At 41.8% G+C, this 13,997-nt stretch overlaps 1 protein-coding gene across 1 annotated transcript in view; it reads right to left on the bottom strand.

The window, feature by feature from the left end:
- Positions 1 to 13,997, bottom strand: part of LOC111980804 (neurexin-2-like) — a 655,826-nt gene that overhangs the window by 612,596 nt on the left and 29,233 nt on the right. The window contains exon 4 of the mRNA XM_070449631.1: positions 829 to 990. Coding sequence (XP_070305732.1) covers positions 829 to 990 — 162 coding nt within the window. The remainder of the gene's footprint in view (positions 1 to 828; positions 991 to 13,997) is intronic.

A 13,997-nucleotide genomic window follows, 5' to 3' on the forward strand; every position in this document is an offset into this window, starting at 1 on the left:
GGCACACACACACACACACACACACACACACCACACACACACACACACACACACACACACACCACACACACAACACACACACACACACACACACACACACACACACACACACACACACACACACACACACACACACACACACACACATTATTTGCTCGCGTACACAAACTGTCCACACAGATGTGATGTGTGTGTGTGTGTGTGTGTGTGTGTGTGTGTGTGTGTGTGTGTGTGTGTGTGTGTGTGTGTGTGTGTGTGTGGTGTGTGTGTGTGGTGTGTGTGTGTGTGTGTGTGTGTGTGTGTGTGTGTGTGTGTGTGTGTGTGTGTGTGTGTGTGTGTGTGAGAGAGAGGTCTAGGACTGCTTTTAGATGCATCATAACTCCCCTATAAACAGGCTGGATATTGTTATTATCCTAACTACTTAAGAGGAAGTAGACTGATAAATCCCCATAGTTTGTATGACACAAAAATTTCCCCAATAAGGCTCCAAGCCACAACTCAACAAGCTGAGAGGAAGACCACTCCAATGAAATTACTTATAGAGGAACAGATGGGAATAGGACAGCAATACTTTCCTTATAAACGTTCTCTGATTGAATAAGTCATTATTGTTTCATCAGATTTAATGAATCATATAGTAATTACATTTTCATTGTTTTGGCTGCTATTTGGGAAATCCTCTTTCAAATCATCCTCCCAAAGCAATCCTAGTCTTATGAAGATGCTGATGATGATACATTCAATTCCAAACAGAGGAAAGGAGGCAGAGGACAAGTAGAAATTAGTGATTCCCCCCTCGATCCCCAGTACTGAACCAGAGACACTCACGTCTTTGAGGCAGCCCATGAAGTTGTTGCTGACGGGTGATCCGGGCAGGTCTGCAGTATTGGGACTCCCCCCTATGTAGAAGAAGTCATCTGAGCCCAACATGGTATAGTCCTCCTGGGTATAACCAGTAGTGGTCAAAATACCATCCACTGATATGGTCACCTGGTACGGGCACGGCCCAACAGACACAGGTAGGTATAGAGGGATAGGTAGATGGAGAGAGACAAAAAAGAGAGAGAAAGAGTAGAGGAGTGGAGTGGAGGAGGGGAAAGGAAAGGAAGAAGTTGGATTAAACACTGGCGGTAGGCGGGTCTGTCCCCTACGGTGGGACGTTACTCGTTAACGATTGGTCGCGTTTGCGCAGCTCAGAGGGGAGTCGCTCGGGAATGCAGTTGCTGTGGTTGACCACTGGGACGGCACTGTTTCCACTCTCTAATAACAGGTCTCAAGGGCATATTATCTGACCACTTTACAAACTGCACCACTGATAATATCCACACATTGTTAAATGCATGCCCTTGTAGGGTCAAACAACTGATAAACCTCAACTCTTGACTATTCTGTCTGCGTTCCCAGTCGAACATAACCTTAATCAAGAGAATCGGGGGATAAAAACAACTTTCTTTGAATATTTAATTGCCAAAAGTCGCGTCTTTTGTGTGAGGTTCTGGGTGTGAGCGGCATCTTTGATCACTGACAGAGTGGAAACCACCAGGCTGAATCAAACGTGCACCGCCAGAAGTCTGATGGAGGGGAGATACCGCCGACTGAGAAGAGAAACACGCCTTTGTTTTCCTTTCATGGAACGTAAAAAGGCGGCAACCGTCTGTTTTAAAGGCTCCCTCAGGCCCTTCGGGGGAAGATTGTCAGTTTTTGACAGAAAGGCACCAGGCGCGTAGACATATTAATTCCCTCTGTCTACAGAATGTTAAGTTCTGGGTCTATTCATTAGTATTTCCAAGACACCAAAATATCCTTCAGTTCATAGTCACTGTGAGTTGACCTTAATTTGATTTGCGATGAGAGGGGGACTCTTTAACATGTAACACCAGGCTCTGCCTTAGCTCCAGACTACTCAGGGTGGGGGAGGAAATCAGACATGAAATCTGTCCAATTGAAGTTACTATGCAGTGTGAATAGATAAAAATACCCCATTTGCCTTATAACGGACTTATACATTAGATGTGGTGTTTATAATTAAATGTCCAACCATTATAATAATGAATGTTTTAACGACTGAGGAACACTGTAACTGTGTTTGCCAGGAGTTTTGTGGAAACAGATCAGTGTCTTGCCAAGTGACTCGATTTGGATCTGATACAGTCCGATACTAATTTAATTTATAGTGTAATTTAGACTAATAGTCCTGGCTGGAGTTGCTACGACGCTCTCCAATCTTTAATTTGACATCTGTTGCTCCACATACACACTGAACCACACACAAACCAACAGCCCTGCTCTGGGTTACAATGAACAACATTACATTTCCACAGTACAAATGCTTCATACTGGGTGTATAGGTTGTTTGGGATTTACTGTACTAGTCTCTAATCCAGGCTGATTGGAGGTGGTAGAAAACAGACAATTATTTTCTTCTTTATTTTCTCTTTTAATACAGTAGGGGAGAGTGGGGTAAGTTGAGCCAAAGGGGTAAGTTGAGCCACCCTTGTTTCTAGGAAACCATACACAAAATTAATAGTTTGACCAAATATTTACGAAGAGGTCATCCTTTAATGGAGTCTGTGAAGAAAGAAACCACATGGAAAATGTGGTAAGCAAGTTAGGTAAAGGAAACTGATTTTCACAAAGTGAAATGTATTTATCGTGTTAGAGGTTTCATGATGCTTGTATCTCAACCAAAGTAGATCATTTTAAGATTGTTCTCTACATCAGTTGGGATCTCTATAAGCTTCAATATGAGGTCCTAAACCTAGTATGAAAGCACATCCTTGTTTGCCTTGGGGTAAATTGAACCAATGTCCATGGGGTGAGTTGAGCCAATGATTGAACCAATGGTAAGTTGAGCAAATTGAAGTGTTTTCTTCCCAGGTGTAATGCAAGGTATTATCGCTGGGATATGAGGTAATAACAGGGCCTGGCCTATCTTAAAAGTGTTTTTAAAAAGTACAAAGTGTTTGTTAGGTGTTAAGCCTGTGTTAACATATGCTTAAAATGGATGTGTTGAATTGTGTTTGGGAAATAAAGATAGACATGATTTTAAAAAGGTAGTGGTAATTATTCATTCAGTACAGACATTTGTAGATGGTTTAACTTACCCTGTCCTGCGGCTCAACTTACCCCATACCCGGGTAAGTTTAGCCAAAAGACCACTTTGTTTTGGACAAGCTATGTTTTTAAAACTGTAATGTTTACATGCGTTCAGATATTTTCCATGGATAAACAACGTCCTGAAATATATGTCAAATCAACTCAAAGTTTATTGATCGCTAACACAGCTTTGCAGATGTTATCGCAGGTGCACCGAAATGCTTGTAGATAGGCATCACCAGCCTGAATTCAAACTAGATTACACACATCTACACACAATACCCCATAATGACAAAGTTATGTGTTTTTAGAAATGTTTGCTAATTTATTGAAAATGGAATACATAAATCAAATTTACATAAGTATTCACACCCCTTTGCTATGAACCTCCAAATTGAGCTCAGGTGCATCCAATTTCCTTTGATCATCCTTCAGATGTCACTAAAACTTAAATGGAGTCCACCTGTGGGCAATTTAACTGTTTGGACATGATTTAGAAAGAAACACACCTGTCTATATAAACTCCCACAACGGACAGTGCAGAAATAATACCATGAAGTCCAAGGAACTGTACGTAGATCTCCGAGGTATCTATCTGGGGAAGTGTATGAAGACCATTTCCAAGAGCACAGTGGTCTCCATCAAAAAAATGGAACGACCCAGACTCTGCCTAGAGCTGGCCGTCTGACCAAATTGACCAACCGGTCAAGAAGGACATTGGTCAGGGAGGTCCCCAAGAACCCTTTGACAGAACACAGTTCTTTGGCTGCAAGGAAGAATGGGAGAAAATCCCCAAATCCAGAAGTGCAAAGCTGATACAGACATACCCAAGATGACTCAATGCTGTATTTGCCGCCAAAGGTGCTTCTACAAAGTATTGACTCGGGTGTGAATACTTATATAAATGAGATAATTCTGTTTTTCATTTTCAATAAATGGACAAACATTTCAAAAAACATGTTTTCATTTAGTTATTACGGGGTAGTGTGTATAGATGAGTGAGGGAAAAAAGCTATTTAATCAGTTTTGAATTCAGGCTGTAAAAAGAAAATGTGGAATAAACAAAGGGCTTTGAATACTTTCTGAACGCACTGTATATCGATGTAGACATCTTTGTTAGAAATAATACTCATTTTCCATTGAGGGAGTGATGCTGAATGTCAAAAATGGCTCAACTTAGCCCACTCTCCCTTACCTGTAGGTTGATTTTGAGTATCTATTGAATCGGTTTTGTCGATAGTTTCAAATATTCAAAATGTTCTATCAATTGAGATGAATTGTAGCCTACGAAAAGTGAACTTTTAGATCAAAATATTTATTCAGCTATGTTTACCAATCAAATACTTTAGACATCTCCATACAGACAACTCAACGTTCTGGCAAACGACTGGTTTATAATAACAGTTTTCCCTCATCACAATCAATAACCGACCAGTTGAGTACAAAACTGTGAATACCAACCAAGCAAACAAAATCTATGTCCATTCAACTTTTCTAACTTCACCAACACTTCATTAAACATTTATACAAATATGCCTGAGTTGAAAGTGAAAACCATGATGCCTCGCTCTTTTGAGGTCCTGAAAACAGCCCTGACAACAACTGCACTCCAAATGTCTCGTCCCCAGCAGAGCGCTCGACTATTCCTTTTTATTTGCTCCTTTTAGGTAATTTTTAACGTACTTCCCTCTAAAACAGGGCAACCCATTTTTATGTCTGCTGTCACTACTTGAGGAGAATATATAGAGGTCAGTTTTGGCTGCGCTTATAGGAGACGTGGAAGAGGAGGTGGTGCAGGTGGAGTTGGGCACATCCCTGGTCTTCCTGGGGATGCAGGGCTGTCGATATGTTCGCCTGAGGGCAACTTCTCTGGAGGGGGAGGGGTCCTGTGGGGGGAGGAGACTGAGGGGGGAGAAGGGAGCAATGTTACCGGCTATCAGTCTTTCGAGAAGAATCACAGCCCAATTGGCCCAATTGATTCCAACACAGGAGGTTGGTGGCACCTTAATCGGAGAGGACGGGCTTGTGGTAATGGCTGGAGCGGAATAAGTGAAAGGGTATCAAATACAAATACATGGTTTCCATGTGTTTGATGCCATTCCATTTGCTCTGTTCCAGCCATTATTATGAGCCATCCTCCCCTTAGCAGCCTCCACTGGATTCCAAGTACGAGTGAGTTTGACACACGCTAATAAAAAAACAGGGATCCATCGCGATTGAGTTCTCACTCCATGAACAAGACAACCTCTTCTTGGCTGTTATTTGAACCCATTTCCAGGACAGAATAAGATACCAACTGCAGCAATTAAGGCAGTTTTGGCAGCGGGCCCTGTGTGTTTAGCTGTGTGGTGGTTGTCGGTGTAGCGCTACACTAGCCTGGCACTGGGTCCAGTAGTTAGCATCATTAGAGGGCCGTTAATGGAGGGAGCGTCAGCCAGCTGCCAGCCACCTGTGAGGATTACAGCTGAAAGAGGAATATAGGAGATTAGCACTGGTTTTGGCCCCATCCCTCTCTCTTTCTTTTCCTCTCTCACCGTTTTGCCTGCCCCTCTGTATTCAGAGCCTCTCAGATCACCCATTCATGCAAGAAAAAGTAACAAGAAGTAGTTTAATTGTAGTCTCCATTTAACTATGTTTTAAAAAATACTGTTTCCTGGCAATATACTTAAATGTGTTATACTGTTAATTGTTCCAAATTGGTTATCTCCATTTGTCCAGGTGATAAGATATACAGTTGAATCAGGGGATATGGCTTTTGGCCAGAGCAAATGTCTACAGAATATTAAGGACAGTACTGGAGGTATTGCCTCAGTCTTCAGCTCAACAGAATATTATTGTCTGGCTTGATGTTGCTTGTGGTTGCATCATCGTCCATTGGTCGTCATCATTCATTTGCCTGAGACTAACTGGTGATGACATCACAGCTAGCTGCTGGTTCAAAACAGTTTAAATACTACTAGAGAGTATGTGTCTGGATATTTCTCTTGGCCCTTTCTTAGTTTGTATCTCTGAATGTCCATTTGTCTGGAATCCAACAGCTCTTTCATACACAGTGTAGTCAGCCCCTCTCTCTGCCTGACCTAAAAGGAGATGGAAAATTCAGCATCGTCACAACCACAATCTGAACTCACCACCTGTCATGTAACCTGTCACTATCCCCTATTTCACTCTCTCCATCTGTCTCAGACAAACACACACAATGCTGTGCATGTAAACACATACAGTTGAAGTCAGAAGTTTACAAACACTTAGGTTGGAGTCATTAAAACTCGTTTTTCAACCACTCCACACATTTCTTGTTAACAAATTATAGTTTTGGCAAGTTGATTAGGACATCTACTTTGTGCATGACACAAGTAATTTTTTCAACAATTGTTTACAGACAGATTATTTCACTTATAATTCACTGTATCACAATTCCAGTGCGTAAGATGTTTACATGTACCTATGGATGTATTTCAAGGCCTACCTTCAGACTCAGTGCCTCTTTGCTTGACATCATGGTAAAATCAAAAGAAATCAGCCAAGACCTCAGAAAAGTCTGACCTCCACAAGTCTGGTTCATTCTTGGGAGCAATTTCCAAACGCCTGAAGGTACCACGTTCATCTGTACAAACAATAGTACGCAGTATTGTAACGTCCTGACCAGAGTTCTTATGTGTTGTGCTTGTTTTAGTGTTGGTCAGGACGTGAGCTGGGTGGGCATTCTATGTTGTGTGTCTAGTTTGTCTGTTTCTGTGTTCAGCCTAATATGGTTCTCAATCAGAGGCAGCTGTCAATCGTTGTCCCTGATTGAGAATCATATATAGGTGGCTTGTTTTGTGTTGGGGATTTGTGGGTGGTTGTTTTCTGTGTCAGTGTTTGTGCCACACGGGACTGTGACGGTTAGTATGTTTTGTTATTTTGTAATTGTATATTGTTTTCATGTTATTAAATCATGGAAACTTACCACGCTGTACATTGGTCCTCCGATCCTTCTCGCCTCTCCTCGTCCGATGAGGAGGACGAAATAGACTGCCGTTATAAGTATAAACACCATGGGACCAAGCAGCCGTCATACCGCTCAGGAAAGAGATGCGTTCTGTCTCCTAGAGATGAAAATACTTTGGTGCGAAAAGTGCAAATCAATCCCAGAACAGCAGCAAAGACCTTGTGAAGATACTGGAGGAAACAGGTACAAAAGTATCTATATCCACAGTAAAACGTGTCCTATACCGACATAACCTGAAAGGCCGCTCAGCAAGGAAGAAGCCACTGCTCCAAAACCGCTATAAAAAAAGCCAGACTACGGTTTGCAACTGCACATGGGGACAAAGATCATACTTTTTTGGAGAAATGTCCTCTAGTCTGTTGAAACAAAAATATAATTATTTGGCCATAATGACCATCGTTATGTTTGAAGGAAAAAGGGGAGGCTTGCAAGCCGAAAAACACCATCCCAACCGTGAAGCACGGTTGTGGCAGCATCATGTTGTGGGGGTGCTTTGCTGCAGGAGGGACTGGTGCATTTCACAAAATATATGGTATCATGAGGAAGGAAAATTATGTGGATATATTGAAGCAACATCTCAAGACATCAGTCTTAAAGCTTGGTCACAAATGGGTCTTCCAAATGGACAATGACCCAAAGCATACTTCCAAAGTTGTGGCAAAATGGCTTAAGGACAACAACGTCAAGATATTGGAGTGGCCATCACAAAGCCCTGACCTCAATCCCATAGAAGATTTGTGGGCAGAGGACCAAGGTGCAGCGTGGTAAGTGTTCATATTATTTAACAAAATACGCAACACTTGACAAAACAACAAACACGACAAACGAACAGGCCTGAAAGGTGAAACAAACACTAAACAGGAAACAACCACCCACAAACACAGGTGGGAACAGGCTACCTAAGTATGATTCTCAATCAGAGACAACGATAGACATCTGCCTCTGATTGAGAACCATACCAGGCCAAACACATAGAAATACAAAACAAGGACAACATAGAACACCAGACATAGAATGCCCACCCAAACTCACGCCCTGACCAACCAAAATAGAGACATAAAAAGGATCTCCACGGTCAGGGCGTGACAGGCAGAACTGAAAAAGCGTGTGCGAGCAAGGATGCCTACAACCCTGACTCAGTTACACCAGCTCTGTCAGGAGGAATGGGCCAAAATTCACCCAACTTATTGTGGGAAGCTTGTGGAAGGCTACCCGAAATGTTTGACCCAAGTTAAACCATTTAAAGGCAATGCTACCGAATACTAATTGAGTGTATGTAAACTTCTGACCCACTGGGAATGTGATAAAAAAAAATTTTTTTGAAATAAATTATTCTCTCTACTATTATTCTGACATTTCACATTCTTAAAATAAAGTGGTGATCCTAACTGACCTAAGACAGGGAATTTTTACTAGGATTAAATGTCAGGAATTGTGAAAACTGAGTTTAAATGTATTTGGCTAAGGTGTATGTAAACTTCCGACTTCAACTGTACCATACACACACAGACACACACACCGTCTCATCCAAGCTTGGCCTTGTTCGAATAACTCTCTGGTGATTGACGTTCGCTGTGTGCTTGTTAAAGGATCAATAACATTTCGATTTCACTTTTTAAAGGCCAAATACCCATCATGAAAGACTAACCTGTCTTCAGCAGACTACCCATCATGAAAGACTAACCTGTCTTCAGCAGACTACCCATCATGAAAGACTAACCTGTCTTCAGGCTACTTACCCATCATGAAAGACTAACCTGTCTTCAGCTGACTACCCATCATGAAAGACTAACCTGTCTTCAGCAGACTACCCATCATGAAAGTCTTACTAAGAATCTTTGTTGTAGGACATGTCAAGCCTTGTTGGGATGAGATTTGATGATGTTATATACCGAGCCAGAGAATGAAACAATCCTATTAGATGAATGGAGCGCCAATCAAAGGCAGCACATTTTCTCAAAGTGCTGCCAAACATATAACTAGGGTGGCTAACACTTCTAGAGCCCTTTACTTTGAACAAGGCCCAAGACATTTTGTGCTGGCGCCAGCATTACATGGTAAAGCCTATTCGTTTAACACATACGAGGTCTGGATCATGTCCTCATGGCTGCAACACCTTATGGGCTACACGCCTGACGTTGGAGGCCTAGGAGGTAACACCTGGCACGGCACGAGACAGGATATGTCAAGGCAACAGTGACTACAAGGTAATACCACTAAGATCACATGGGGATCAAGAATACAGGCTGAGGATGAGAGAGGCGGGGGCTTTGTTAAGAGTTCTATTGACTCTTGAGCTTCCGCTTTTCCTCTCTGTCAACATGAAAGGATTGTATCCAGATCATAGCCAATGATAATCCATTATACTGTGTATGCTGGGTCAGTGAACCAATCCAAGTCGCTTTAAACCTATATGCTCTAATCCGTGATACATATTGTATGATCATGGTTTCTTCATGCTGGAGAGGGCAGAATCAGTGAAGCCAATTCCCCAGAGCTGCACCATAAGCTATTGCCTTTTTACCATTGATTTCTGAAAAAGCAGACAATGCATTCTTAATAATGGGTAAATGGAGTGAGTCGTTCTATTTATTTTAATCTAATATAAACGAGTAAATGATACACCATCCTAAAATGTTACACACACACAGATTTGATGCAACGTTTAGTGTAGTTATCCTTCTGAAGTGTAGCAGGGCACCTTTCCATCAGTGCCATCAGGCATACATTTCCTCACGTATCCTATTATATAGCAGGGGACACTAGTATTTATTTCACCTATATTTTATCAGGGAGTCATACTGACACCAAGGTCTCTTTTACAGATGAGCCCTGAATGACAGAAATGACAGAAAATACACAAAGAAAAAGAAAAGACTAAAACACAAGCAGAAAGAAAAACACGGTGATAAAAACAAAGCGATTCATCAGTAAAAATGTCCTCAATCAGCGTTCTGAACTGGCCAAGAGGCACCAAAACATCACATCTCAGAACGTTTTGAAGAAAAAGCTGATTTATCTAACTCAGTAGAGACCAAAAGGAATTTCCAGTGTTGATGAGTCTGATGACAATGGAAGTGGATCTGGGAGATGTAATGAAAGGTTGCATCTTGAAGTTTGTGATGGTGGGAAATTGGCTGTTTTCACTTCAGTTGCTCAGCCAGTGTTATTTTTGACACACCGTAACGTGTGAGGGAAATTACACTGGTTTACATGCAGAAAGGGTTTGAAGGACTCTGGGATAAAGCAAGTAAAACCAGGTCATATCCACAGCTATGCATGAAGCATGCTATAGGACCATTTTTGGCAACCTTTGTTTCAGCCTCAGTTGTATCACGTCCTTAAATATTCAACTATCATTGCCGTCAATTCGATGATTAGTGGAATATGTGTGTGCTTGCAGGGCTGGAACAAATGCATGCCCACCCTGCAAGCTAGATAAGAGGTCAGATAAATATGCCATCCAGCTATTAATTTTGGATTTGATGACGCTGCAAAGTTTCACCCGTATTTGGTAAAAGTTTCCATCTTGTTGCCACGATCACCTTGTCAGAGCCAAGATATAATGATATCATATTGATGTATTGGAACCAGGGCCAATTCTGACCCTCTTTTATTTACCTTAAATGTGCCTTGACAGCTCATTCCTTCTCGTGCCAAACCAACTGTGCTCCTCAGCACCGAATATATTATATAAAACGTCCTCAAGAAGACAATAGTAGCGCTATACCCGCCTTTCTATTTAACGCGACAATAGACTGAGCGCTATGTAATTGATTCCTATTAAAACATCGTAATTCCCCTCAAAACATGGCATGCAGCTCCAGCTCAGTGAGCAAATAGCCTGGGTATCAATGGTTACGGAGACTCACAGTGCCTTCGGAAAGTATTCAGACCCCTTCACTTTTTCCACATTTTGTTAGGTTACTGCCTATTTCTAAAATTGATTAAATAGTTTTTTCCCCTCAACAATATACACACAATACCCCATAATGACAAAGCAAAAACACTTTTTTAGAAATGTTTGCTAATTTATTAAACAATAAATAAAAAAATATCAAATTTACATAAGCATTCCAGGCCCTTTACTCAGTACTTTGTTGAAGCACCTTTAGCAGCAACTAAAGCCTCGAGTCTTCTTGGGTATGATGCTACAAGCTTGGCACACGTGCATTTGGGGAGTTTCTCCCCATCTTCTCTGCAGATCCTTTCAAGCTCTGTCAGGTTGGATGGGAAGCATTGCTGCACAGCTATTTTCAGGTCTCTCCAAAGATGCACCGGAGCTCAATTTCGAGTCTCATAGCAAAGAGTCTGAATAGTTACATATGTAAATAAGTATTTCTGTTTTATTTGATTTTTTTACGTAACAGAACGTGGAAAAAGTTAATTGTCTAAATACTTTCCGAAGGCACTGTATATAAAGCACAGAATCCCCGTGCAGGTGATAAACAGAGTTTCATTATGCTTCTCTGCAGCGTAGCTGGGTTTTCTGATCAGAGCATTGATGCGCTGACTTGCTCTCTGGACAAATCACATTGCTGCTCAATCCATCGCTTGCTGTCATTTTAAATGAGCAATTAAGGCTTCGTTTACCTAACATTTATTGCGGAATAGCTCAAGCTCATTGTACACTTTATCATACTGAGATGCCAAAAAAGTATCCATATATTTTCTAAACCGATGGTGTAACCAGTACGTCACATAATATAGGATACCAATAAAATCTTGTATTGAAGGTAAGAAGCTATAGAGGTACAGGATTGAATACATTTTAGTCAATAATCTAGCTGAGATTCTTACAGAAAACCCAATCTGGCACATGCGCAAGCAACCTCATTACAGGACACAGCCAACTTAAATCCATCAATAGTGCTGTTGATGTTAATCACACACTATCAGTGAACCACAACACCGTCAGTGAACCACACACATCAGTGAACCACAACACCATCAGTGAACCAAACACCGTCAGTGAACCACAACACCATAAGTGAACCACAACACCGGTCAGTGAACGACAACACCGTCAGACACAAAACACCGTCAATAGAACCACACACCTATCAGGAACCACAACACACCGTCAGTGAACCACACACACCGTCAGTGAACACAACACCATCAGTGAACCACAAACCGTCAATGAACACAACACCATCAGTGAACCACAACACCATCCAGTGAACCACACACCGTCAGTGAACCACAACCACCGTCAGTGAACCAACAACACCATCAGTGAACCACAACACATCAGTGAACCACAACACCATCAGTGAACACAACACCGTTCAGTGAACCACAACACCGTCAGTGAACCACAACACCATAAGTGAACCACAACACCGTCAGTGAACCACAACACCATCATGAACCACACTTGAGTGAACACAAACAATCAGTGAACAAACACCATCAGTGAACCAAACCCGTCAATGAATCCACCACACATCAGTGAACACAACACAACCACCATCAGTGAACACACAACACATCAGTGAACAACAACCATCAGTGAACACAACAACCATCAGTGAACCACACCTTGAGTGAACCACACAAATCAGTGAACCACAACACCATCAGTGAACCAACACCATCAGTGAACCAAACACCGTCAGTGACCACAACACCATCAGGAAACCACAAACATCAGTGAACCAAACACCATCAGTGAACCAAACATCTACCACATCAGTGAACCAAACACCGTCAGTGAACCACAACACATCAGTGAACCACAACACAGTCAGTAAACCACAACACCATCAGTGAACCACAACACCATAACATCAGTGAACCACAACACATCAGTGAACCACAACACCATCAGTGAACCACAACACCATCAGTGAACCACAACACCATCAGTGAACCACAACACCGTCAGTGAACCACAACACCATCAGTGAACTAAACAATCTCAGTGAACTAAACACTATCAGTGAACCAAACACTATCAGTGAACTAAACACTATCAGTGAACCAAACACTATCAGTGAACCAAACACTATCAGTGAACCAAACACCAGTGAACCAAACACTATAAGTGAACCAAACACCAGTGAACCACACTCCATCAGTGAACCACACACTATAAGTGAACCAAACACCAGTGAACCACACACTATAAGTGAACCAAACACCAGTGAACCACACGATCAGTGAAAAAAACACTGTCAGTGAACCAAACATTGTCAGTTAACCACACAACTTGCGATACCCTGCTTGTAAGCCAAAAGGTACAGTACCAGTCAAAAGTTTGGACAAATCTACTAATTCAACAGTTTTTCTTTATTTTTACTATTTTCTACATTGTAGAATAAGAGTGAAGGCATATAACACATATGGAATCATGTAGTAACCAAAAAAGTGTTAAACAAATCAAAATATATTTTAAATTTGAGATTCGTCAAAGTAGCCACCTTTTGCTTTGATGACAGCTTTGCACACTCTTGGCATTCTCTCAACCAGCTTCACCTGGGATGCTTTTCCAACACTCTTGAAGGGGTTCCCACATATGATGAGCACTTGTTGGCTGCTTTTCCTTCACTCTGCAGTCCAACTCATCCCAAACCATCTCAATTAGGTTGAGGTTGGGTGATTGTGGAGGCCAGGTCATCTGATGCAGCACTCCATCACTCCCCATCTTGAGCAAATAGCCCTTGCACAGCCTGGAGGTGTGTTGGATCATTGTCCTGTTGAAAAAACAGGACAATGTGTATCGATGCAGAATGCTGTGGTAGCCATGCTGATTAAGTGTCTTGAATTCTAAATAAACCACTGACAGTGTAACCAGCAAATCACCCCCACACCATCACACCTCCTTCTCCATGCTTCACGTGGGAACCACACATGCAGAGATCATCCGTTCACCTACTCTGCATCTCACAAAGACATGGCTGTTGTA

The sequence above is a fragment of the Salvelinus sp. IW2-2015 genome, linkage group LG3 (assembly GCF_002910315.2).
Source record: "Salvelinus sp. IW2-2015 linkage group LG3, ASM291031v2, whole genome shotgun sequence".
In the NCBI taxonomy this organism is placed as follows: Eukaryota; Metazoa; Chordata; class Actinopteri; order Salmoniformes; family Salmonidae; genus Salvelinus; species Salvelinus sp. IW2-2015.